The sequence below is a fragment of the Festucalex cinctus genome, chromosome 2, assembly GCF_051991245.1.
Source record: "Festucalex cinctus isolate MCC-2025b chromosome 2, RoL_Fcin_1.0, whole genome shotgun sequence".
In the NCBI taxonomy this organism is placed as follows: domain Eukaryota; kingdom Metazoa; phylum Chordata; class Actinopteri; order Syngnathiformes; family Syngnathidae; genus Festucalex; species Festucalex cinctus.
This window is the reverse complement of record NC_135412.1, coordinates 11,776,894-11,804,574: the sequence shown is the minus strand read 5'-3', so window position 1 is coordinate 11,804,574 and position 27,681 is coordinate 11,776,894. Positions and strand designations below refer to the sequence as shown.

General features: G+C 39.7%; 2 protein-coding genes and 1 long non-coding RNA gene across 7 annotated transcripts; 1 reads left to right on the top strand and 2 right to left on the bottom strand.

Moving 5' to 3' along the window:
- Positions 1–506: 506 nt before the first annotated feature.
- LOC144013722 (neurofascin-like) lies at positions 507–20,914 on the bottom strand. Of its 4 annotated transcripts, XM_077512889.1 has the most exons (27): positions 16,435–16,607; positions 16,252–16,364; positions 16,053–16,158; positions 15,769–15,959; positions 14,853–14,975; positions 13,799–14,017; positions 12,864–12,975; positions 12,262–12,449; positions 12,050–12,181; positions 11,805–11,948; positions 10,239–10,350; positions 10,006–10,169; positions 8,380–8,527; positions 8,159–8,283; positions 7,970–8,071; positions 6,648–6,845; positions 6,468–6,538; positions 6,164–6,386; positions 5,908–6,023; positions 3,958–4,168; positions 3,764–3,886; positions 3,521–3,694; positions 3,310–3,441; positions 3,158–3,227; positions 2,879–2,890; positions 2,747–2,782; positions 507–1,555 (listed from the first exon to the last, which is right to left on the bottom strand). In XM_077512889.1, the coding sequence occupies exons 1-27, from the start codon at positions 16,602–16,604 to the stop codon at positions 1,324–1,326; spliced, it is 3,747 nt and encodes a 1,248-aa protein (XP_077369015.1). In that variant the 5' UTR covers positions 16,605–16,607; the 3' UTR covers positions 507–1,323. The 4 variants fall into 4 exon arrangements, with proteins under 4 accessions (XP_077369015.1, XP_077369016.1, XP_077369017.1 ...); XM_077512890.1 differs by lacking the exon at positions 16,435–16,607 and adding an exon at positions 20,145–20,914 and having other exon boundaries at positions 7,970–8,283; XM_077512891.1 differs by lacking the exon at positions 16,435–16,607 and adding an exon at positions 18,037–18,307 and having other exon boundaries at positions 7,970–8,283.
- LOC144013725 (uncharacterized) lies at positions 9,849–24,507 on the top strand. The gene is made up of 4 exons (XR_013282304.1): positions 9,849–10,066; positions 10,148–10,286; positions 23,789–23,894; positions 24,301–24,507. It is a non-coding gene; the product is annotated as an uncharacterized LOC144013725 (long non-coding RNA).
- LOC144013723 (calcium-independent phospholipase A2-gamma-like) lies at positions 21,038–27,554 on the bottom strand. Of its 2 annotated transcripts, none has more exons than XM_077512892.1 (9): positions 27,278–27,554; positions 25,653–26,741; positions 25,429–25,581; positions 24,311–24,468; positions 23,725–23,819; positions 23,470–23,641; positions 23,326–23,383; positions 23,048–23,242; positions 21,038–21,698 (listed from the first exon to the last, which is right to left on the bottom strand). In XM_077512892.1, the coding sequence occupies exons 2-9, from the start codon at positions 26,664–26,666 to the stop codon at positions 21,240–21,242; spliced, it is 2,304 nt and encodes a 767-aa protein (XP_077369018.1). In that variant the 5' UTR covers positions 26,667–26,741; positions 27,278–27,554; the 3' UTR covers positions 21,038–21,239. The 2 variants fall into 2 exon arrangements, with proteins under 2 accessions (XP_077369018.1, XP_077369019.1); XM_077512893.1 differs by having other exon boundaries at positions 25,429–25,527.
- Positions 27,555–27,681: the final 127 nt, after the last annotated feature.

Here is a 27,681-nt window from a genome sequence, read left to right as displayed (position 1 = left end):
CCTTACTGGTGAGGTGATATGATAAGAGGCTTCTTTTTGTCACGAACCGGCATGATGTAACAGTGACTTGTCTTGTAGAGAGGCACTTGGTTCAAGGGTTCAAGACAACGAACACGTCATGCAACAAGTTCATTCAAAATTGAAACCAGCTGTTATTACTGTAATTAAGAATATTTCTTTTTAACAACCCTGCAAAGTGAATTACATTTGTTTGTGCATATACATGTTTGAAAGTAATCGCTGAAAACGTGCAGAGACTGAGAATAATTTAGTACGCACTTCAATTAGCCCACTAAATAATGCCTTTGTTCACATCAGTGGTTATTGAGCGCAATTGCAAAGTGTTAGCTAGCTAGCTATGCCTACCCAAAACCGCATATTTCCTTCAGATAAGCTGTTGGTGTGGCTGCTTTTAGAGTGCCTCACTGGTGGCCCCGAGTGCTTGCATCTCAAAGAGAGAAGGAGGAAAAAAGGAGAAGAAATCCAACCCGGTGAGATATATTCTCAACAGTGCACCAGAGACATTAAAAGGATATAGTACAGTATTTTCATGGTTCAATTCAAACTTGTAGTTATGTACAATATAGGCATAAGTAAGATACTCAGAGGAAGTAGTATCCATTTTTTTTTCCAGGTGCAAGCAGTGATATTTAATTTGCAGTTTTAGCAGGTGTGGTTTTTAATGGGTTCAGTGGATGAAGAGCTATTTGCTGTTTCACCATTTGAAACCTCATTTTATACATTTCGCACTCTTCTTTGTGGCGTGTCAAATTTACAAGACAATTATTTTCACTGTAGCTATAGGGACAGGACTAAAGTTTGGAAAAGGATCAGTAAACATTATCACCATTCCAAAATATAATACAATACAGTAATGGATGCATACAGTATGAAGCAGGCTACAAACGTCAAACATTCAACATTCGTCATTTCTCAATTGTGAGTGAAAGGTTAAAATGGATTACATTTATGACACCACGTCATTTTTCATCAGGCAGAGCTGCAAACTGAGTGACAGATAAAAAATAATCATTAATCATTGGAAATATCTTCAGGTTGAGCAGTCGTTAAATCGTCCTTTATGCATTCTAAAGGTTTAAGAGTTCATTATTGATGCTGATAGAAAAGAAAACAACATACTGTATTATGAAATGTTTTTGTCCTGCATTTGTCCTTTTTTTTTTATCAACATGATAAAGTGATTCACTTTTCAGGATCTCACTTGACACACATGCAAATGTGTACAGAAGTGTTTTCCCAGCTGCTTCAAGGCCGTTTCGTGCTGGTCCTGGCAGTCCACCTGTATTTCCTTTTTATGAAGTTTCAAGCCAGGGAGTAGATGGCATTCATTGGAGAATGAAGCTCCAAACTCCCGCCGAAGTCCAAGTCCCTCACGTCTCTCCTTTGCGCCGTGTACTGTCCAATGAATGAACCGTCCTCATTGAACGGTATGTGCCCTCCATCGCCGTAGTCCACCAGGCTGTCGTCACTCTCTGACCTTTTCATCACAGCCTCCTGAGAAGGCGGTCCTCTCTGAAGTCCCCTTTCCTCCTCCCTTAAGGTAAAAAAAAAAAGTACAGTAGTAAACAATTTTTGCCTCATTATTGATTCATTGATTTGTCGTGCAGACGCAAACGAAGAACAGTTTTACAACTATAGTTAGTGACTCGGTAGGCTGCTATACCTCCATTTATCCTCCGTTTTATGTAGAGGATAAAGAATATAAGACTGTGAGTATTGTTGTATTGGCTGTTTTTTCCTGCCGATGCTCTGTTTGTGTTCAAATAATTGTTGCTTAATTCAACACATCACTGAAAAAAAACATTTTCCTTAATTCAATTAGGCAGTGTATAATAGTGCAACTATCAATCAGTCAGATCAAAAGATGAACATGAGACAAAAGTTGTGAATTACAGGTTGCATCTCATGGTATTTACATCTAAATGTGTTAAGCACCTTTTGTTTGAAGCCACACACTTTTCAAGTGAGTAAAAAGTATTGGAACATATGGCCAATCATGTTTCTCGTTGTTCAGGTGTTGCCTTTTAGATTGGTTGCTTAACTCATTCACTCGCAGCCATTTTCACTGAAGCAACTCCCTTCACTCCCGGCTGTTTTACTAGATTTTAACATATATAGATAGATATTGCAAGGCCCACAGAACATTGTGTTCTATTGCTATAAAAACATGGAACCTACCAAATGAAAGATTTGAGTCTCTTCTTTCATCAGGGGGAAAAAAAAAAGGATATTTGTACCTGTTTCCGTTTTGCAGCAAATAGCATTGGAATATAGCCAAGTTTTATCATTATTCATAAACCTGTTGAAAACACTGGGGAATAGAGTTTTTTGCAAAATGGCCCTGGTTGATCTCTTATACTCTACTGCCACCTGATGGCCATTTTTTGTAATAACTACCATTGCTTTAAGCGACCTCTTCAGATCAGAGGCTGTATCAAAGCATTATGTATGGTCTAGCATTTAAAAAAAAACAAAAAACAAAAAAAACGTATAGATCCGTTTTTGGGACCTGGCAATATTTAAAATAGAACGTGTTTATACGTTTTAGGGAGCAAATGAGATAAACCTGTGAAAAGTGAATTTGCTCTAACGCAAACATGAAGAGCAGAGATCAGTTTATGGGAAAAAAGCAAACCATGGAAGGGATTGTATTCACTTTAAACCCAGATAAAATTGGGAAATACTTCAATGTTTGTAGAGTATGACAAACAGTACCGGTACATACCACCGTGGGTAGGGCATAGTTGTGACACGGGCTATCCTACAGTACAGAAAACATTTGTTTAGTTGATCATTCATTCAACATCCAGTTTAAGCCACTCATTGCTAAAAAAAAAACAAACAAACGTAGTCATACCTTTCAAGAGACCTTGTTGTTTAGAGATAAATAAAAGGGTTGAGGGGATGAAGGGAAAAAAAACAGATTTTAATCGAGGAAATAATGACGACCTGTGAAGCATATTTTATTTCAGACACATTGTGACTGGCGACATTAAACTGCTGTGCAATTTGACTTAACAGTTTGTTTGCAAGGGAACTTCAAATGCTTCCTGTAATTTGCCCACCAGCATAACTTCCGCATTGTTACAGAGCAAAAGGAAGTAAATAACATGAGAACGGTTGCTCTTCTCCTTACCGATAGTCAAAGGAACCCTCTTGATCTATGTCATCCACGGGTTCTAATGAGATCTCTTTCTTTTCCCGTACTGCAATTTAAAACAAAACAAAAAAAAGACAGTTAGGAGATGCCATGTGGTAAGCTGAAAATCTGTTAGCCCGAGAAGTCACCTGGGTATTTCCCCCCTCGGCTTCTCTTGATGAAACACACGATGAGTAGCATGAGCACGATGAGGGCCACCGCACACATGATCCCAATGAACCAGCCCTTGGTGGAGAGGTCCACCTGATCCTGGGCGTAAACTGCACATGGGAAAAATAAACGTCATCCCAACCTAGCACGCTCATCATCTTCACACACAAACACGAAGGCCAAACTTACTCTCGGTGGTGTAATGCGGCGACTCCTCCGTATGCCATTCGCCCAAACCTAATCGAGTTCGAGCGGCCACAGAGAATCGATATCTAGTGTAGCGGTCGTATCGGCGCAGTGAGAAACTGGAAACATTTGCAGGGAATTCCTCTACTCTCTGCTCTTCTCCTTTGGTGGCATTCACTGCGGAGCGAGATGAAATCCAGGTTGGGGAAGGCAGAAAGACAACCCAAGCCGAGAATGAAGGATCACCTGTCTGGTATTTGAGGGAATATCCGGTGATGATTCCGTTGGGTTCTGCCGGTAGGTCCCAGTCCACGTAAATACTGTCAAGGTGCCGCTGCTGGATCCTGAAGGATGTTGGAGCCGATGGGACTAGAGAGGAAAACAAAAGTCAAGCTAACAGTGGCTTCAAGGAAACTCCAAGTTCCTTTCGAATTCCCTACCTCCTTCTGGCGTAGAAAAGTGTACATTGTTGCTAGGCGGCCCTTCGTATCGACTGTTGGCCACTACGATGTACATCTTATAGTTGCTGTAGGAGTTGAGGTCCGTGAGAACCGCCGACGGCTCGGGGCCGGTGTCTGCAAACACTTGGGACCTCATCGCTCGGTTGACTCTCAGCCACCTCAGCTGGCTGCTGTCCCGCCAGTAGTAAATCTGCAAGGCCGACAAGAACCACGCAGCAACTTCATGCAGTTACACATGTAACAGGATTTTCTGTACTATAAGGCGCACCTAAAAGCCTTCAAATTTGTCAAAAGGTGACCATGCGCCTTATAATCCAGTGTGCCTTATATATGGATCAATATTGAGCCGCCACAGGTCTCGCTGTCAAGACGCTATCGATGACCCTGCATGATCGACGACGCACATGCGTAGCTAATACTAATACTTTAGCTCAGAGAAAATAATAAAACAGCTGTTTATTCATTTTGGGAGTGAATGGAGTTGTCAGAAAGCTGGTTTGTAATCTATTAATAAAGTTTGACTGACCTATCTGACTGTTTTGTTGACATTCCCTTTAGCGCAGCACCATCTAATGGATTCATAATGTAACCCCAGCCTCTATACTGTAGCGCCTTATATATGGAAAACGTATTAAAATATGTCATTCATTGAAGGTGGGCCTTATAATGCACATATATGCCTTATATATGGAAAAAGTTTTAAAATATGTCATTCATTGAAGGTGCGCCTTATAATGCGGTGCGCCTTATAGTGCGGAAAATACGAATTGTTTTACCTTGAACACTTTGCTTTGCAATTGAACAAACAGATTAAAAAGACATTGAAAGAGGAGTAGATGGATAAAAACTAATGAAATCATATAGAGAGAACATTTTACATTTTAAGTCATAAACATTTAAAGTTAAAATAACTGTCATTTAAATTTGTCACACCACAGACAAGAGGGTTATTACCAAACCTGCCAAATTTGAAATAAAAAAAAAAAAACTCCAAAAAGAGGCTTCAAAATCATGAAAAATCAAGCCATTCTCTATGCTGTCAATCGCTGTCCACTAAATGCTTTGAAATCACAACCAGCTCAACTCTTAACTGTCAATTAAATACGACTACCATGAAAGGGATATTTTGTCTAGCATCTTTCTTAATTCTCACTGAACTGCGAACATTTCCGAACGCTGATAATGTTGAATTTGCAAAATATGAGGTTGTCTCCCCTGTCATTTTGCGACATATCTACGACGATGTAAAAGCGACATTCGAGACAATGCGCGAATTAAACTAAAATGTGACTCAAATTGGCCCGTGCACACAACAGATTAAAATGATTATTTTTCCTTTCCTTTTCATTAGAAGATGTAATTAATGGACATTTTTGTCCAGTCGCTGTTCGCTGTGAAATGTTTGCGTGCAAGCAACACGGACCTGTTGATTTTGGACTTATTTTGTGTGCTATAAAAATTAGTATGGCGTTGTTAAGCATTGCCAGAATTTAGATATGACTTCATCTCAGGTTTCATATTCTTTCATCGAGAAAGAAAAAAAGGAGGGTGATTCATGTCGGGCCCAATTATGTCACTGGGTCCTGTTGTAGCCACGCCCAAAAATCAGATTTTCAGTCTTCGCACATTTTCAGTAATTGTCTTGTGGTAATCATTTTTAAATAAATCGCAGAATTCACTTTAAAAAGTTATTACATGAATTCAAAAACAGTGACGACTTTGCTATTCCTTGTCATAAAGCAGAGTATCATAAAAACCTATAACAGTGTGTCTGCTCTTTTCATATCGGTAGACAGAAGTCATCCACTGACCTTAGAATAACTTTTGCTGTGCAATCACAAACATGACATCATAACAACTGAACGGTTCTTTGATCTTGAGGCTTATCAGTCTTGATTGATGCTATTTGTCTCCTGGTCAACAACACACCTTGTATTCTTTCAGTTCTCCCATGATGGCGCTTTGGGGCACCGGGTCCCAATGCACGGTCACCTGGGTGCTCTGAATGTCGGACAGTCTCAGGTTTTGGGGTGCACTAACGGGACCTTTGGGAAGACAGAAAGTCGAGTTGTGTTTGGTGTCAGCCGTTGCAGCGGGAAATGAAAGAATGGCAGCGTGCTCCCTCTTCACTGCGGTGCTGAAAATTCACATTCAAGTGATGATTGAGGTGAATTGCCAGACTTACGGTCTTCCCCGGAGTAACCAATGACAATGGGAGACTCTGGGCCGAGACCAAAGTCGTTCACAGCCTGGACCTTGAGCTCATAAGGAGTAAACGTATCTGCATCGTAAATATAATATTTCAGCCATTTCGTGGTGGCATTTCTCCACTCCTCTCTGGAGTCTCGTCTTCGCCACCAGACGAGATACTTGAGGTGTGGCCCGTTCCATTCTCTGTAAGTGAGAGGCTGAAAGAAAACAAGAAAAAAAGTTTATGGAGTTCATGGTACAGTACTTCCTCTGTATTCGTACGTGTAAGTGTGTTTTACCTCCCAGCTGATCTCCATGTTGTTTCTCCATGTTCCAACTCCTTTTACATTCTTTGGGATGACATCTGGAGCTGTGGACCAATTATTGAAATGTTTTCTCTTCAGATTCAAACGTGTAGATGTACAAAGTAACTGAAGTAAATGGTGGCAGAAGCATCAATACAAATATATGAAACCCACGTGCGCCGCTGGTCTGGAATCGCGTGGATGGCCGACTCGGGCGACTCGGACCGATTTCATTGATGGCAATGACGCGGAATTCATAGTATGTGAAAGGTGAAAGGTGCAGAATGACAGAGTTTAGACTTCCGGGGTATGTTGACAAGTTCTTCCACTTTCCAGGTAACCAGTCGTCGTCATCATATTGCACCAAGTATTCTGAAGATAAAGACAAATAGATTAGAGCTTTCAAATCTGCACTCAATAATGTCTTGTGGCAAAAGGGTTCTTGGTTTACGATGGTACCGACATATTTAGAGGTTACAGACAACATTTGTGGAGGAAGAATGACTAACTGTGCTCATTTCTGACATTTTCTCTTAGGGGTGTACTCACTTTTGTTGCTTGGGGTTTACTTATTCATGGCTTTGTTACACTGTTATGTTATGTGAAGCTGTACACCGACTACTTTTCATTTTGTCTAAGTGTCATTTAGGCCTTGTAGTAGTTTTGCGTGTTCTGACTTGCATACAAAAAGCAACGGTGAAATATTAATTCTTTTGGATAATAATATTTTGACAGGCATGCATCAGCATTATTACTTGGGGTGTACATGCATTTCCCAGAGGCATATAAACAGCCTTTCAAATAAAAATAAAAATACTAATAATTCCCAAGGTGTTTTTAAAAGCATAATAATTCAAACTAGGCATATGCCTGTAATAAATTATAACAGTGAAGACAAATATTGAAGTAAAATTACAGCTCTAAAACGAGTTTTTTTTTTTCTTTTATAAAATATTTGAGTAAATAAAAACAGAATTTATGTACCCAAATATTTTATTTATGTATTTATTTATTTATTTGTTTTAGGACAGTGCACATTAACAGAGCAAAATGGCATCCGCTGCAGTCTATTTAGTCTTGCTTCCTCCCTCTTCCTCCATACATAACTCACCCCTCTCCTCCCCTCTGTGCTGGCCGAGAAGAAGGGGGGAAAAATAGATGCAATAATAATAATATTAATAATATTAATAATAATAATAATAATAATAATAATAATAATAATAATACAGTAATACTACTACTACTACTACTACTACTACTACTACTAATAATAATAATAATAATAACAACAATAATAATAATAATAAAAGACAAATAAATTGTACATCTTAGATCCAGGATCTTTATCTGATAGGATCAGCATCAAAATGAATGGGACTGTGTGCTGGACCATTCCACAAATGTTCAGAAGGCTAAATAGTTTTTGCATGAAGTACAAAAAAAAATAAATGGACACCTCAGTTGCACCTCAATGTATTTAGCGGCACAGCTCCTACCTGTAATGGGGCTGAAGTTGCTGTCTCCAGGGACCCAAGTGAGTCTTATGCTTCGATCGTACGGATCGGATAGCTCCAGTTTAGTGGGGGGATCAGGATAATCTACATATAAACATATATGCACATGTACAATTAAGAGCCTGATATGCCGCGTTGTTGACATCAAGCCTGTTTCCCAATATGTCATACCCATCACCATTAGACGCGCAGATGCAGACTTTTGTTCCAGTTCATTCTGGATGTCACACGTGTAGACGCCAGCGTCACCGCTGTTTACGTTGGTGATGACCAGATTTGATTCGTCCAGCGATATTCTGAGGTGTGTATGTAAAAACAAAAAGAAAACAACAGTGAGAGATGTTTGTCGTGATAACATTTAAGATGTTATGAAGTTGAAGACACAAGCACACCTCCATCCAAGTGTGAGTGTCTTTTTGTCTTTCATCCAGGTGGTTGTGACGGTCGTGGTGGCGTCTGCTTGCACGCCGCACTCCAAACGCACGTCACTTCCACGGATGACTTTCATATCCTGTGGTCTTTTTAAAATCAAGGTCGGTTCTGGGCACAAAAAAAGTGAAAATCGTCTCATCCAATACACAATTGTCGTTCTTTGAAAAATCATAGTACTGTTCATATGCAGAGCAGCCACAACATTATGGCAACTTGCATAATATATTGCTTGCAATATGAGGACGACATCAAATTTTCTGCATGCATAAAGATAATATTGCTAACTTTTCATTTATGCCGACAGTAAATTTTACACTTACATAAGGGTTATCAAAGTTATCGCATCAGATTATTCAGATACAGTATCTAATATATTTGATTTGGCAAAGCAGTATGTGGCTCACTGCCATTAAAGGTTATTTAGTGCTTTGTGTTCCAGGTAACTAAACAAATGGATCACTAGGTGGATCTTGTTGTGTACAACTGGAACAGCAGATGCCAAGTAACTAAGCTGTGTACTGCATTCCATGAGTCTGCTCCAGGGTTATCACAGTTTTGGAATTGTCATTATAGGCCTAGTTTTTAGTGTTTTATTTTAGGTATTCCTTTATTTATTGTTTTTATTAGTTTTTCTTTTTTTTATTGCTTTATCCATCCATCCATTTTCTTGACCGCTTAGTCTTCACAAGAGTCGCGGGGGGTGCTGGAGCCTATCTCAGCTGGCTTCGGGCAGTAGACGGGGTACACCCTGAACTGGTCGACAGCCAATCTCAGGGCTTTATCGCCTTATCTTAGTGTAATTTATATTAGTTATATAGTATAAGATTAAAAAACGTTTTTTTCTTAAAAGCATTTTTATTTCACTTTGTTAGTAAAAATGTATTTTCCGATTTTAATTTTAGTTATTTCATTAGCTTTCATTATTTTAGTCTGCTCTCCATGATTTGACAGAATAAATCAAAATACAATAATATGGAATTGCCACAATAGTTTATTATTGTGGTGATAGCTTTTATTAATGTACTGCATCACAAGACTACGGAGCCCCTAAGGTGACATGGTAGAAAAAAAACTTTGTGTGCCCTCGCAAAACATTTTGCGTTCCGCGAGGCAACGCAAACTTGTTTTGCGAGGGAACGCAAAGTTGTTGTTTTTTCGCCTACCATGTCAACTTCGCTGCGCCGTAAACACTTCCGGGTCATCTTCCATGTGAACAAAAGCGACGAGGATGGAACGTTGGTAAACGTGAAACAAAACAGTGGGAAAGCTTTCCCAAAGCGACAAGGATGGAGCATGTATTTTTTTCCGCTGCTTTGTTTACACGTCGCTTTTGTTCACATGGAAGATGACCCGGAAGTGTTTACGGCGCAGCGAAGGTGACATGGTAGGCGAAAAAAACAACTTTGCGTTCGAACGAAAAGATTGCGTTCAGATTGCGAGGGAACACAAAATGTTTAGCGAGGGAACGCAAAGTTTTTTGTTTTTTTTTCTACCATGTCACCTTAGGGACTCCGTACAAAACAGTCCTAAACATCAGATACTGTTGCAGTTGTACACTACTGTAAATACGTGGTTGTGTTGCTCACCTTTGACCTCAATTCGGACTTGAGCCTCATCTCGACCTGCGATGTTACTGACCACACACACGTAAGTTCCTTGATCCTCGACCTGCGTGCGTCTTATCTCCAAGGTGCCGTTGCTGTGCGTCTTAAAACGATTTCCCTCCAGAGTCCCCTGGCCGTATTTGGACCTGTGTGAGTGGACCGGCAGTCATAAAATGGACACATCACAGCAAGAGTGTCAAACTGCATCTGCTCACCATCGCAGGTCAGGCACTGGAGAGCCAAAGTAGCGGCAGTCTAAGAAGGTACGACCTCCCTCCACCACCTTCATGAGTTCATTCCTCACCCCGAGAATTCGGGGTGTTGCATCTAGTAAAAACCATGAATTGATTATGTATTATTAATAGGGGTGTGAATTGCCTAGTACCTGACGATTCGATTCGTATCACGATTCACAGGTCACGATTCGATTCGATACCGATTAATCCCGATACGAATTTATGAGTCGATTGTTGCGATTTTTTCCATTCAAATTTAGAAAATACTAATCAGTGAACTTGTAGCGTGTAAGATTTGTATGAAAATGTATTATTTATTTATCTGAAACTTCAGTCTTATACAGGTTGTAATCTGTTTCATGTTTGAACAGCATTAAAATAAAATATTAAGGCTTAATGTTCCGTTCATATAACATTCTTCCACGCTTAAGGTGTGAACCCTAACCCGAAGTAAGACGTTTTTATTTTTCCATTAAAAATGGAAGTTTAAAAATCGATTCAGCCGCCTATTGAATCGATTCGAGAATTGTGCGATGTAGTATCGCGATATATTGCCGAATCGATTTTTTTTAACACCCCTAATTATTAACATATCACAATTTTCGCTTTTTGCACTCCAGGTGACACAGAAGTGTTCACAGTGCTCTAATTCCTGGCACAATGATATTTTGTTTAGCAATGGCTTCTCATTATTATCATCACACTAATGTAGTTAACGAAGAGCGGATCAGTGCCAGTCTGAGACCAGATGAAGACATCAACTTAACCTGCAAGCAAATCATTTTCAATTTTGGGCTTTACTAAATTTTAGAGTCTATACATTTTTAATTGTATTTGTTGTATCAGTACTTCTACTTTATTGGCATCTGTGCATCTGTTTAAGAACAAATCGGAGTTTTTGCTATCTGTATTAAACTCTTAGTCTGTTTACTTCTGAACAACTATATTTGAAAGATGTAAAACAGAGTAAGAGTAGAGTGAAAAACAAACAAACAAAAAAACCTATATGTTAAAGTTGCTTTTTTTACTATTCTTTTCACAAGTTATTTTAATACGCTGTATTCTTTTTACTGAAAATGTTCGATATAAATCTGAGGGGAAAAAAAACTGTTCAGATAACCTTTCAAACATACACAATTTTTGTTTGGACATTTAATTAATAATTTTGGGGGGAGTGGTGAAATTTTTTTTTATCAACCATGCAGTTTCAGTGCCTTAAACCCATAAAATATAAAGTTAAAAAAACAAACAAACAAACACAGCGAAAGCAGTGTTAGATGTAATCAAATCAGCATTGGCAACATCATACCTGCTTATGATTCGAAAAGAAGTAGGAGGAAGTATATACTTATTTATATACTAATCATAGTATTCTAATTTACAATACATTGTGTAATGCCATATTTAGCTACCAATATCCATAGCATTTTAATTTTCAGTCACTAATCCATCAATATAATAGTTCCTATGTTCATTATACTAAATAATACATAATAAATAATAGTTATTTAGAGTTTTCACACAAAACAGAAGGTGGTTACTCACGCAGTACATTGACAAAAGCATTGGCTAATAAGTAGCCATACGGGTTGGAGGCATTGCACTGGTAGACAGCTGTGTTGATGGCGGTCACGCTGCTGAGGGTCAGAGTATCTCCTGACACCTGTCTGTTGGGATGTGGTGTGGCAGCTTATAAAAAAATAAAAAATAAAAGTAACCAGACAGAAAGAAATCATTTGGATTCACTTTTAATTGTTTTTCTTTGCATACTGTACGTTTCGAAAACATACTCTCAATCGGCTCTCCGTTGATGAACCAGCTGACTGTGGGACGAGGAGCGCCATCGGAGCGGCACACCAAGCGTCCGCTTTCCTCAGGTGCCAAAATTAAATGTTTCGGCTTTTCTAACCAAAATGGAGCCGCTGTCAAATACACTCCTTGTCAGTTGCTGGAGCAATCCCCCCCCACAAAACAAGCCAGGTTGTGACTGCACAATTCTCACCTCTGACTGTGACGGTTAACGTGTGCTGGATGTAGTTGATCTTATTGGTCGCCGTGCACACGTAATCGCCCGCGTCCTCAAAAGTCGCCTTGGGGATTTGAATCATCTTGTTGAAGTGTTTCATTTTCATGCGTTTGGTCACCACCAAGTCCTCGCCATTCTTTGACCAGGTGATATGAGGAGTTGGCCTTCATCATTAAAAAAAAAATATATATATATATATTAAGATTTAAATTTTATGCATCTAATACGGTATGTGTAAAATCATTCATCTCAGTGATTTCTTGCAGAGTGAAGGCTGGTCACGAACTTTGTCAAGACTCATCCATGCATAAAGCTAGTGGAAATTAATAAAACAGTTTTTGAATTACTTCCTCACATGCCATGTATATAAGAGAAGCTCAAAGAAGAATCACTCTGTAATTTACTTTTACTCTGTCGCTGTTGTTCCCCTTGCAAACATATAAATCATCATATCCAATTCTGCTAGACAGCATTTTATCTGTAACTTCTACTTGTGCCTAAAAGGCAACAAACACTTCCTGATGGAGGTTGCCATAATTTATGTATGAACTATTTAGACAATTTTGAAACATACTCACACTCCTGCAGCAATACACTCCAGCAGTAGTTCCTCCCCAAGTAGGACCAGAACAGAACTGGATGAGCCTGTAGGAGACAACCAGGTGGGGGCGGCCTCTACCACGGCTCGGGCTGCAAGGGCAACAAACTAGATCAAGAACTCCCTCATGACAACACCTAAAGATTTAAAGGAGCAGTCAACCCCAATATTTTATTGACAAAAGTATGTTCTATGCATCCCCACTAGTCTAAATATGGTGTTCTGGTTAATTAATATTGTGTTAGTGGAATATGAGTTAAACAGCAAAATCCAACAGTTTTTATCAATATCAGAAGGCGGCCATTTTGCCACTTGCTGTCGAGTGAAAATGACATCACAGTTGCTCAGGTGTCAGGTAACAACCAATCACAGCTCAGCTCCAGAAAACAGGCGAGCTGTGATTGGTCGTTGCCTGAGCCCTGCGCAACTGTGATGTCATCTTCAATCGACAGCAAGTGGCAAAATGGCCGCCCCCTGAGATGGATAAAACAATATATCTGGATTTTGTTTCATAACTCATATTCCACAAATGTCATATCATGCTAAGACTATAGAGGCCACATAAAACACATTATTGTCAAGAAACGTTTAATGTTGGCTTCCCAATGTCTGAAAGGAAGAAAAGTATTTTTGAACCCTAAAGTACTTGACCGTGATGCATCTGTTTTTGTGTCTTAGTAAGCCTGAAGCACACAAGGTAATGGTCTATGTGACTGCCAACATTTATTTAGCTTTGTAACGTACTGTATTTTTACATTTGAAAAATGTCATAGCACACTACCAAACAAAATGTCACAAAAAAACATATGAAAAAAACCATATGAAAGAATGATGATCTCTTCTTCACATTATGACTATGAGTAGTGAAAAAATATCGATCTCTTGGGAATCGCTCGTCTATATATTCCTACTTACTCATGAGAACCTTGACGACAACTGGCCTCTTTTGCTGGATGGCATTCTTGTATGGGAAGCGGGCGCTACAGCAGAAGTCGGAGGCAGAGTCGTTGAAAATGACGTTGGCGAAATATAGATCCCCGTTGGCCCCCATGGATACCCGACGGTCCTGCCGCACGGCATGCATGGTGGGGAACGCTGTTTGAATTGGCCAGTTAAAGGGTCTGGCAAAGGAACCTGAAACGAAATACGGTCAATCAAGTCTGCTTTATGGTCATACGACTTACAAACAATTGAGGTACTATACTAATAAAATTGTGTTTGAATTAAAAAAAAAAACAAAACTATAGCAGATTTGGTTTAGCAGCTGAAATAATCAGCTAGCTGTCTTGACTCAATACCATCTGACTTCATCAAAATCAAAGTATTGTTCTAAATTAGAGCAAATAATCAATCACGCACTTCAGCAACTGCCGTCAAGACGCTTCTAAAAAAAGAGAACACTGTTTGGTACCTTGCTAGCAAATTATAGACCCATCTCAAACCTCCCCATGTTTTAACCAAGACTGTTGACAAAGTGTTTCTTAATCAACTCAGCAATTTTGTGAATTCAAATGATCTTTTCAATAAATATCAATAAGGTTTCCAACTTCATCACAGTACAGAAAGTTCTTATTACAGTACTAAATGATGTAAGCTTGAGCAGCGACACAGGAAAGGTGTCAATTCTAATCTTATTGGATCTCAGTGTAGTGTTTGATACAGTAGATTTTGTTGGACATGTTGGAAACTTGGGTAGAACTAAATGGAACAGTCCTAAAATTGTTCCGGTCCTACTTGGAGGAAAGGAGATATTTTGAGACCATCGATGTTTTAAATCTGATTGAATGGGCATGACGTGGGGTCCCTCAAGGATCAGTCTTTGAACTTGTTGTTTTTTTGTTTGTTTTTTTGGTTCAGCCTGTATATATGAGCAGAGTTGACTTGAATTATGGTGGCTAGTGTTAAAGGGGTCTAAGTTACGTACTTGCCACTTTCCGAGCGTTAAGCTCTACCTGCAAGTGTCACTTACAGCTGGACATCCAGAAGGTTTCAGGTTTAGGTGGCCCTGCTGGAGTGTCACAGGCCAGCACCAAAGGTGAGCCAGCACTTATCACCACTGGCTCCACAATCTCCCTCGGCCAAACCGGAGCTCCTGCACAAGCACATGAGTCTCACTTTTCCATTAAGTTTAAGGAAATCCATCTATCTATTAGGGGTGTGAATTGCCTAGTACCTGACGAATCGATTCGTATCACGATTTACAGGTCACGATTCGATTCGATACCGATTAATCCCGATACAAATTTACAAGTCGATTGTTTTCATTCAAATTTAGAAAATACTAATCAGTAAACTTGTAGAGTGTAAGATTTGTATGAAAATCTATTATTTATTTATCTGAAATTTCAGTCTTATAGAGGTTGTAATCTGTTTCATGTTTGAACAGCATTAAAATAAAATATTAAGGCTTAATGTTCCGTTCATATAACATTCTTCCATGCTTAAGGTGTGAACCCTAACCCGAAGTAAGACGTTTTGTTCAATATTTTTCCATTAAAAATGGAAGTTTAAAAATCGATTCAGCCGCCTATCGAATCGATTCGAGAATTGCGTGATGTAGTATCGCGATATATTGCCGAATCGATTTTTTTTAACACCCCTACTATCTATCTATCTATTATCTATCTATTGCTATCTATCTATTTCTATCTATCTATCTATCTATCTCTCTTTTGCTATCTATCTGTCTCTATTGCTATCTATATCCATCCATCCATCCATCCATCCACCTTTAATATTCACACAAAAGCACAATGAGTAAGGACATGCTCATTTAGTCCTGCGATTGAGTTGGTATGACTAACTGCATAGCATATCTTAGCAGAATTTTATTGTTTATGTTGAATACAAACATAAATACAAACAATTGTGTTTGTCAAACCTACTGTACAGTTGCAGTCTGATCTTATTCGAGTATGCAGATCCGTACTCATTGGAGGCAATGCACTGATATTCTGCCTCATACTGTTCTGGATTGTTCCAGGCGTAGATGTCCAGCGTCCCTGAGCGCCTGCGCATAGTTGCCTGCGGATCACGTGCCACGTTGAAATACTTCCCGTTGCGTCGCCATGAGAAACTTTGTGAATGAAACAAGTAGGGGAAGAAAAACAAAAGTGTTGTAGTGAGGGTTTGACTCCAAACTGTACAACGGCTTGCGTCTGCTGCTTACATTGGATGAGGGTTTCCCTTGGCCTCACACTCAATGACCATGGTGTCTTTGGGGTCAACAATATGCTCCTTCATTGACTGCTTTATGATGGTTGGGGGTTGTCGGACTGCAGGCAGGCAAAGAATGAGCGTAGGCATTAAACCAGAAGATTAGAATACATATCACAAAGTCCATGTAGAAAAGGAGGTTACTGACTCACTTTCCAGAGGGACGTCCAAAGGCCAAACACTTTGCCATAAAAGCATCAACAGTGCTGGTCGGACCAGTGTGCCCATCTTTACCGTGCATGGGGTCCTCCACTTGTCACAAACTCTTCAGTGAAACACATTAGTAATGATTAACATTCAACTAAAAACAGTCCTTTTCTTGTAATAAGTCCTACATTTGAGCAATTGAAAACATTCCAGACGCATTTATAGTATACGGAAGCGTAGAGCTGCCAATGTGGAGTAAACATTTTTGGCTGTCAAGTTTGTTCGAACATACTTGCAAATATGTTCGAACGTATTGAAATATGTTTGAACATGCTCGCAAATATGTTCGAACGTTCATGTAGGTTACATGCTACAAAGTTAGAATACCTTCCCATAATGCCACGGGGTATTATTTGCGCATGCGCGAGTGAAAACAAAACCCCATTTTTTAAACATTTGGGCCACATGACCAATTCATTAGAAAATGAATTTGACAAAAAAACAGTGTTCATTCATAACTTTTACCATTTATTTTGTCTGCCGTGCATGATTTAGGTTCGTAATTTTTCGCCCCATAATGCAATGGGGCTTGCGAATACCCCGTGGCATTATGGGAAGGTATGCTAACTTTGTAGCATGTAGCCTACATGTACGTTCAAACATATTTGCGAGTATGTTCGAACATACTCGCCAGCCAAAAATGTTTACTCCACATTTGCAGCTCTATGCTTCCGTGAGAGTACAATGTCAGTCCTAAAACGCTGCCTTCGGATGTTTCAGGTACAGGGTAACAAATTAAATAGATATTGCTGTTGCTGTTTGAATGAAAATCAAATGTAAACACTAATAATAGTTAGCTTATCAGGCCCAACAACCACAAAAGATTCCAGTCTGTTTTTCTTTTTTAAAGACAAAAAAGGTTTTGTTTACTTTTACTAGTTTCAGCATGCACTGCCTCTTTCCTCAGAAACTGTCAAACTGGCAGCTGTGACGTATCCATATCAGCTCATAAACAAAACCCATTTTGTCTTTAAAAAGTAAAACAGAAACTGTATGACTTTTTTTTTTTTTTTTTTTTTTTACCACAGAGAGAATATTTCCGTATAGCTACAGTAGTATTATTTGGCTAACATGCATTTCCTTGTTGGCAGCTAATTGCTAATCGCAAGTGAAGGCCACACCCGTCAAAGTTATGCTTCAGCAAGATTGAAATACAGTACTTCTAATCTTTTGTTTGTGGGTATTTTGGTTAACTGAAATTAACACTCATTGGGGGTTTTTAATGACTGGTTGTATAAGCAACAAAACCAGATTAAATTGTAGTCACCATGAAATGAACACTTCTTCAAAATAGTTTCAATAGAATACTATAAATACATGAGTAATGTGATGAAATGTTTGTGTTTAATATGCGGTGCAAACGTGATAAGGTTGTGGTTAAAGTACAGTAGGCCTATTGTTTGAACATGCTTCAATACATTGAAGATACATTGATACATTGTGTCTAGAGAGCCTGAGAAATTGACAATTCGGCAACACACTTGTTAATAAGTATGAGAATTCAGTAAAGATAAGACACATCCCTTGTTATCATTCCACTTATCAATGCAACTGTCCATGGGCACCCTGATCTGGTACTTGTAATTAACTCTGATAAACTTTCTGCATTTGCTGAAAAAAAAAAAATGAAAAATTGAGATAACATTTATGAAACAAATTGGTAGAATTCTTTGAATAATATCCTGCAAGAAAAGCCTACGCCACAAGCCATGACAGATATTTGTACCTACCTTTCTCATGTGACTCTCCTCCCTATCCAACTCGTCATAATTAAACATTCCGCAAAGAACTCTCCTTTGTGTGGAGTAATGTATAATCCACAAAATATCATCAGTGTTGCACCTCAGTAATTGAGGTTGTGTCCGTCACTGCCACTTACACAATGCCTACCCAGCTCATGAATAATGAATGAGTGCCATACAACCACCTACACTTCAGTCTCTGCATTTCGTTGTTCATCCCTCACAATCACAATAACATTTCCCTCAAATACAGTCTCCAGTTTTGATTGTAAACTGCAATTCAGCAAAAACTAATAATTCACTGAAAACAGGCTGCACAAGACAGTTTCAATGACTTGAGAACAAAATTAGGCCTTTTTTTGGTTTTGTAACATCATTAGCTGAAAACTAATATTGTATATAATTATCGTAAATGTGATTCTCAGAAAACGAATAAGAAGGCAGATAATGACATATAATGGGGGAAATTGCATTCCTGCTGCTTTTGAGGACATCTAAATGTGGGCTTTATTGTTCTCTGAATAACTGTGGAGCCCAGTATGAAAGCAATGTTTGTTTCTCTCACATACAATTTGCATGTGGCAATCCTCAAGTCCCATGACTCCCTGGCAACAGGCCCATTTCTTGAAAATACATTGACTATTATCTCCCTCTTTCTCATTCATCTGAGATATTAAATGTCTATTCTGAGATGGGAGAAAGAAAAAAAAGACTCTAAACATTATTTCAGCATAATTATATCTGCATGCATATCCTTTCTTTTTAAGTGAGGTCAAGTGCACGGAATAAACGCCTGTTTATGTGGAGGCTCCCGGGCACTCACACGCTCACAAGATGACGCCAAAGAAATAAAATGGAGAGAAGCCACCTAAGATAGCAAAGCAGAAAGGGGCTGCCTGTCAGAATGAGCTTGTCCTCGTCATACTTGAGAGCAGCGAGTGGAGATCAGTGCCATGCACCACATTGCCCAGTGAGGGGGCCGACTCAGTGACGACAAGATTGTCTCCATGCTCGCGTGCGGCCCAGAGCATCAATAGAAGCACATGGTAAATGGGTAGGGGGGGGTCTGCCCATATCTGTTACACTTTGCTGCCACTGTGTCAGGAAGGGGAGACTGGACTAAGGACTGTCCGTTTGTGCAGAACATTGTAGCTACCACTTACATCATCACAACACAATTGGGCAGTGGCTCACATGGTCCAGCAGATGGTGCTGTGCTGAAAAAAGCTTTTCTAAAACATTTCAATGATATATCTCGTAAACGATTAGTAGATATTCACTCAATCGTGTAATGTGCATTTTAATGAGGAAAAATAGCGCTCCATAATATTGTTCATATTGCTGCTGGACATGTAAATTTCCCAGAGGGAGCCATCCCAAAGGGATAAAAAAAAGTCAAGTCTACGTCTAAGTTTATAACGCAGCCACAAAAATACTATGTAGCATTAGCATTAAGCTAGCACAATGAAGGGCTTATCTGTGGGGTTGTTTTGGTGTAATTCTCTTTGTTTATGTTAGTTTGGCAGTGAACTTCAACCGGTATCACAACTCAGGTTTAATAAAAATGTAAGGTATGCCTACTGTAAGTAAGCAGTATCAACACAACTTGGGGTGGTGAAGGGGGAGGTGTGGCTTAAACTAAAATGATCAATAATTCTATTAGCAGCACTTTAATATACCAGATTTTACGATTTTAAAGACTAGTATGTACTGATATACAACACACTGCGACATCACAAAACTCTTGGCAATCAAATGTGACTATACTGTGTAATATGGTGAAATATTTGTGGCATACTAAGGCAAATTAATAACATGACATTGAGCTGCGATAGGCTCCATAGCACCCTTGTCAGGATTAAGCGGTTCAGAGAATGAATGAATGAATGTGTTAGCATGAGCAGTTGTCAGAATATTGTTTTTCACTTGCTGACATCTCAATGCACTTCTAGATCCAGCCCACATGTGACGTCATTGATTCTTGGTTTAGGAGCAGTCTCGAGCACAAAAGCACCCCTTCACATATGCTAACACTAACATTATGTCAGACGCATGTACGTATATCTTGCTTCTAGGGACAAAACTGACTGTCCTACCTTTAAGTACCCAGGTAGCTCTGTTCCCTTTTCTATTGGTTGCCGATGAAAGCAGAGTCCTCCTTTCTTCTCATCCTCAGCGTCAGTAGCGTCTCCTCCAGGTAAGTGATCGGGATAGATAAGACATCAAGCCCAGCAAGGTTTGCCTTGACGACTGGTGCACTATAGGCTTGAGATTATAAATCCATTGTGAAATGCAACAAAATCATCATCGTTACTCTAACGCCAGAGTATAACTAAATACAGCTGGAACATACGCAAGTTGAACCAAGACTAGCCAAACGTCATCCATTTTACTGCATCTCACTGAAAGACAACCTTATTTTTCCTTTATAATGTGAGGTTGATTTTCAGTGGAGCAAAGTGTTTCTTACTGACCTTGAATCTTAACTGTGACTGGCACCATGCAACATTTACTCAATACACCATTGTTTTGGAATAAAGACATCCTATTGTGGACATAGTGTCTCTGCCGCGAGACATGTGGGCGGGATTTAATGGCAGAAATTCAGTGATTGGATGATATCTCACTCAATAATCAACTATTACGTCATTTATAGCCTAAGATGATGAAATGTGGCAATGTACAGTGGTGAAAAGAAATATTTAAGCATAAAAGTGGTGCGTTTAAAGTAAACAGTTTACATTCTATAGAATCCAATTTAAAAAAGTAGGAGACATCAATCATGCCATACTGCTATGTAAGGCTAAAGCTAACAATAGCAAGCTACAAGTAACAATGATAACGTGTTTATATTTAGTCCATGGAGCAGCCACAATATTATGGCCACTTCAATATTATAATGAAATTACTATCTGTATCAAATTTTGTGTCCATAGAAATATACTTTCAATTCCCCCTTGATTGAGGAATTTGTTTAACAACATCAAAATGAAATCATCCAGAAGCCATTTATTTTAGGGTAATGTTGTAAGAGGTATGTATTTTGCCCATGTTTTTTATCATCATTTTTTTTATCATCTTGTTTGGAATACAGCCTAAAAAACACTCATTGCCCATGTATGATTCAATAAATAAGAATGATCCCAACAAAAGTGAGACTACAGCCCACTAGTCTATTGTTCCAATTTGTTCTAGACCCATCTATGCTTCATCTCCCAGGCCCTTTCACTGATCCAGTCCTTGGTTTTGCTAACAGCAGACCGCTCGGCCCCGAGCACCAAACACAGTCGAGCCAGTTTGAGCCGGTTCCGTTCCAGGTAAACCCGCGTGTCTTTCTCCAGCTGGTCCAGGGCCCCTAGGCGGCTCTCGTCGAGGGACACCTCAGCACTCAGCATGGGATTGAAGCGGAAGTAAACATCGGGGGGGAGCAGGTCATCCAAAAGTGTGTGGACGCCTTCAGTGTCGGTGGCGCTGCTGATCAGGTTGCTTATTTTGGCTCTCAGGCTGGTGGAGGTGGCAGACCCCCTCTTAGCGTTGTCATACCGACCAGTGCCAAGGGACAGCACGCACTGGAATGCGTGCCTGGGCCACAAGAGTCTGCTCTCATGCACAGCTAAGGCGCACGGGTTATTCATGATAATCCCGCCATCCTACAATGAAAAGTCACGAGTCAACTCTATTATTATGTTCAAAATAGTAGCAGTGAAACCAGATCAATTACTGTTTTTAGTAGAAATTATATTCTCATGGCTAGTAATTTACCAGTAGGTGTGGTACAGTCATAAAGAAACAACATAACTAACATTAATAATATTCAAAATCCTGAGTCATTACAACTATTTCATAATTATTATATTCCTGAAAGGGAAATGTTCAAAAATAATAACAGTGTAGCATTCAAGTAGTGAGCTAATCTATCTATCTAGATCGGGGGGGGCAAGTTTGGTCGAGAGCCCCTATCCAGCTTGTTTTCCATGTTTCTCTCCACTAACACACCTGATTCGTGATCAGGATTGTTATCAGACTTCTGCAAAGCTTGCTGATGAGCTGACATTAGATTTAGCTACGCTGAAGGAGGGAGACGTGGAAAACAGGCTGGATAGGGGCTCTAGAGGACCGAACTTGGCCACCCCTGATCTAGATCTATCTATCTATATCTTTCTTTCTAGAGCTATCTATATCTATCTAACTAGATAGAGAGATAGGTCTAGATAGTTTGATAGCTCTAGATATATAGATCTAGATAGATTGATAGATCTAGATATATAGATCGAGAGAAATCTCGATTATCTTTCTAGAGAAATCTAGATCTATCTATCTAGATAAGAGATAGAGATAGATTGATAGATCTAGATATATAGATCTAGAGAAATCTAGATCTATCTTACTAGCGAAATCTAGATCTATCTTTCTAGAGAAATTTAGATCTATCTTTCTAGAGAAATCTAGATCTATCTTTCTAGAGAAATCTAGATCTATCTATATAGATACGAGTGATAGGTCTAGATAGATTGATAGATCTAGATAGGTCTAGATAGATCGATCTAGATAAATAGATCAGATCTAGATTCATAGATAAATAGATTCTAGATAAATAGATCAGATCTAGATTCATAGATAAATAGATTCTAGATAAATAGATCAGATCTAGATTCATAGCTGGCTAGCTAGCTAGCTAGATAGATCTACATTGATAGATAGATAGATAGATAGATAGATAGATAGATTAGATCTAGATAGATAGAAAGATAGATAGATAGATTAGATCTAGATAGATAGAAAGATAGATAGATAGATTAGATCTAGATAGATAGCTTAGATCTAGATAGATAGATAGATAGATAGATAGATAGATAGATAGAACTGGGTAGAGAGAGAGAGAGAGAGAGAGAGAGAGAGAGAGAGAGAGAGAGAGAGAGAGAGAGAGAGAGAGAGAGAGAGAGAGAGAGAGAGAGAGAGAGAGAGAGAGAGAGAAAGAGAGAGAGAAAGAGAGACCCACCTGGTGGATGTCGCTTTGTAGCAGGAATTCCTGGAAGTACCCCGGAGCAGCCGATGATGCTCGCACAGCCTGCCACATGGGGTAGCTAGACCCTCCTGCGTAGCGGCTCAGAGATCCCGGTTTGTGGTTGTAATTGCAGAAGATGAAGGCTTTTGGAATGTTGCCCCAATTGACCACAGCGCTGACAGCTGACACCTGAACACATCCATCCAATAAAGACAAACAACTTGAATGAATTATTAGGTATGTTTTTTTGGGTTTTTTTTCTGTGTTCCTACCTTGGGGCTCGACTCATCCCTGGCTGTTTTGATGAGCAATCGATCCCCAAGCTTCTCTCTGAATACAATGAAAACGTGAAATTTGGTTTCATATTCCACTTCACATCTACATCTACATTGTCTTCCAAAATCCAAACTGTGTACCTTAGTATGGTCTCCCATGTCTCTGTGTTATAGTAAGAGTGACTCCAACCCATTTGTACTGTGCCAACCAAGCGGTTTTGTCGGAAAACTTCCGAGCCAAACCGCCGATACATGTCAGCACACTCCTCCAGGGAAAAATGGGCCAGGCCAAGCATGAAGGCTAACACGGCCCCTGTTAAAATGCGACACTTGAGATTATAATTTAGAGCCAGATGAATTTACTATCAAAACCTCTCAGTTTCATGACTTGGTCACCTGTGCTGACGCCACAAATGTAGTCAAAGAGCTGATGAATCTTTTTCCCCGTCTGCGCTTCCAGCAACTTCAACACCTGCAGTGGCACCACGCCTCTGGAAGGCCAAACAACAGAAAGCGGTTTGGCACGCCATGAGACAGAACCGGCGCTAACCACTGTGACACCCCAGGCAAGATGTCATCCGGCACCTCCTCCTATCAGTTGTTAACACGTTAACATGCGTCAAAAACAGAACTTTTTGACTAATTTGCATGTATAAAAAGTGCTTTCTCTGATAGGCAAACAGTAGACCTAATTTTATTGGCATTATATTGAAATATTGATTAGTAATAATTAATAAATAATTAATAATTTTCACTTTGGGGTGTACTCACTTTTTTTTTTTGCCAGGGGTTCAGAGTTATTTTAAAGGAACATTTACACTGTTATATATGCTGTACACTGACTATGGTACTTTTCATTTCATTTCAAAGTGTCATTTCTTCAGCGTTGTCCCATGAAAAATATAATTAAATGTCTGCAGAAATGTCAATCATTCTCGTGAGATTCTCTCTCTATCTCTCTCCCTCGTCTAGTGACTCTTACCTTGTACCTCCGCCATCAATGGAGAGCACCTTGATACCGCGACCTTTGACAGGGTCCACATAGCCAATGAGAGCAAACGCTTCTCGTATGGCCGTCTGAAGAGCTTGGTTGTCTCGATAGACTCGCCGCTGCCTCAGCAATGTCACGGCTGTTTTCTCCTAGAAGATAACAGCGTCTTTTGAAATGTTTTACCTTTGGCATGAGAACAAATAAAAATAATTTTATTTTTCAAGCAGTTGGTTGCATCTTCACTAAGCTCTGTTTTTTTAAAGCCATGTTTTTCTCATCACAGTTACCTCACATCACAAAATCTATACAGTGGAACCTCTACTTACGAACGTCTCTTCATACGAAATTTTCGAGTTACGAAACGCCTCAACGGGAAAATATTGCCTCTTGTTACGAAAGAAATTTCTAGATACGAAGGTAAAAATACATTACCGAACGCAAAATACTTTCGGCTATGGCTATTTCCTACCATAGGTACCTACAAGCGTAAATGCTAGATCGGTGTTTGTGCATGTTTCTGGCATCCCATTGGCTAAGAGGAACCTTTACCATAGGTATCTATGAGCCTAGATACTAGATCGGTGTCTATACAGCGTCCTCATCATTCATCCTGCGGCCCATGAAGTGTTCCGATAGTTTTCCGTAAATGTATGAACTAACGGCCAACGAATTTGTGCAAAAATTCAAACAATTGGTGATTGATGAAGGCACAGTAAGTTTTTAATTACGACAAGACGGGCCTTATTTATTTATTTATTTTTTTGGGGGGGGGGGAGATGCCTCGCCATACCGGAAGTTTCCATGACGTTTCAGAATTTGTTTAAAAGAATCGGCCAGAAAAAGTGTGGAACGGATTAGGGCATTTACATGGAAAAGGCGTCTCTACTTACAAAATTTTCTACTTAAGAACTTTCTTCCGGAACCAATTAATTTCGTAAGTAGAGGTACCACTGTACTTGGAAATGTCAACAAATATACCCTTTATGTTTATGTTTGTGTTCTTTTTTTTTTTTTTTTTTTTAACCAGCAATGGTCGAGAAAACCAAGCTGACCATTGTAATGATACCACTGCATGAAAGAGTTTTGGATGGATTTTGTTTGACACCAACCTGCCACATCAAAGCTTTACATGCAGGGTGACGTCGCAGATGTTCATTCAGCATCTCCACACAGGTGGTCCCGACTTCAGCGGAAGAAGCCTGTCTCAGCTTCTCAATCAACACATGGATCGCATCCTCAGATGGCTTATGGCTCAAAAATAGCTGACAAAGTACAATGCGACAGACGTGTGAACATGAAGACAAACATTTTTTTCACATCTCTAGGAGCTGACCTTTTCGCTGAAGGCTGATGTCATTGTAACTTGTGGCTCTCTGTCCTGTGGCATGTTCAGATAAGACCCCAGCAGGTGAGGGATGGCGCTTGTCGGGTGACGAAAGCAGTCCATGAAGGAGATTGCAACCCGTCCGTCTGAAGCGGGCGGGTTGATCTCCTTTCGATTCCTCATGTCATGTAGGCTGCTTTCAGCATTAAAATAGTGATTAATGTGACTTGACATTTGGAAATGGTTCTCCCCAAAGTTGGTTGAGTTGTGGCTGCTGTGGAAAAGTCCGGTTTCAGGACTGTGTTGTTTTTCGCCGTTTTGGGTGCGTGAGGAAGATCGTGGAGAAGATTCCGGTTGACTCTGATGGCTGCCGTCATCGGTAACCTTGGCGCCAAAGTATTTATTGATGTGTCTTGCAAAATGATGATAGCCCTCCTCCCAGCTCTTACTCTGGTTGAGTTCTGCTGTTGCCTGGTCAGCGCTAGACTTTAATTGAGACTTGGAATATATGACATGATTACTTTGTATTTTTCTCCTTTTCAGTCTCCTGTTGGATCCTTTTGTGATTTCCACTTTCAGTGGATCTTGCAATTTGGTAAAACACAGTGAGAAGACCGAGTTAATGTGATCGGCGACGTAATTGTAGCTCTCGCCAAATCTTGTTGCCAAAGAACTAATGTGGAATAGTTGCAGTCCAGCATTTTCCAAATCTTTCCGTTTGTCCTCTTCTGATTGAACTTTTGCGTTAGCCTCAAATAAAGGTCTCTGTGTAGATGCCTGCTGACTTTGACAACGCCGGAAGAGATTAGAGACAGAACTTTCATTGCGTAGTTTTACAGTCGTAAAAACACTTTTACATGCACATCTGGAGAGATGAGGAGCAGGTATTGATGAATATCTGTGGAGGTGGAGCGTCTCACAGGCCGGGTTCCTTCTCAGTAGAATGTTGAAGTATTTCATTTTACAGTACGAGCTCCAGTTACTGTCCACAGGACGCAGGCTGATGCTGAAGTAACGGCCCATTATTGGCCTGATGTGATCAACGGCAATTGATCAAAGTCTACATTTTTCACCCAGGGTAGAATACTGAAGATGGTGCTGAGAAAACAAGAACGTATTTGTACAATTTAGTAGCAATCTAAACGATGTATGACAGCAAGAGTCATTTTCAACAATCACAGTTGCCTACAGTTGAATTTTGTCAAGCATAGGCTTGTTGCTCCATCTAGTGGTGAAGCTGTAAATTACAGTTTCTTCAACCTTTCAAAAATAACTACATTTTCTCAAGTACTGCACTGTTTTAACCAGATAATCTATTGTAAAGCAATACAATGTGTTTATTACATACTGAATGAATGTTTATGGGTATTTTGATCACTGAACAACACACTAGACGATAGTACAGCAATATAACAGGAAACCTCAAAGTAATTCTATCAACACTGTAGCATGCCCTTGTTTCTTCACACATTCTTATTTGTAAGTGGGAAAAGAGCTGAATTTAAGTCCACGAGAAAACGAAATAGGCTAACACCAGTTATATAAAGTATGACGTTGGTTGTCACTTGCACAGAAGGTCAAGACACAAAGTAGCTATCTGCTTCAACCTTGAGCGACATCTGCTGAATATTTACCTGAAATATCGAGTAAACTTCTTCTGTCCTCATGCGTCCACTTCAGCCATTAAGTTATTCGTTGTTGTTGTTGTGAAATGTGAATGAAAATCCACTTGTCAGCGTGCCCGGAGCAATATTCTATTTGTGTTTGGAATACTTAGCCTAACTCCCTTCTGCCCAAGCTTGAATCTTATTGGCTGAACTGAGCTGGGGGGCAGTAGTGGGTGGTCTTGCCCGTGTTCAGTCAAAGCAAAACAGGCTAAGGTCATGTGCCATTGCTGCATGACTGCTGGAAACACGCTTAGTGGGCTAATGTTAGCTCCATCATGTGTCAAAACACAGCACGCGTACGGTACACACACACTGAAACTGAACCTAGTGTACATTTTACAAACACCTTTGTCCTACAGGGACTAAATATA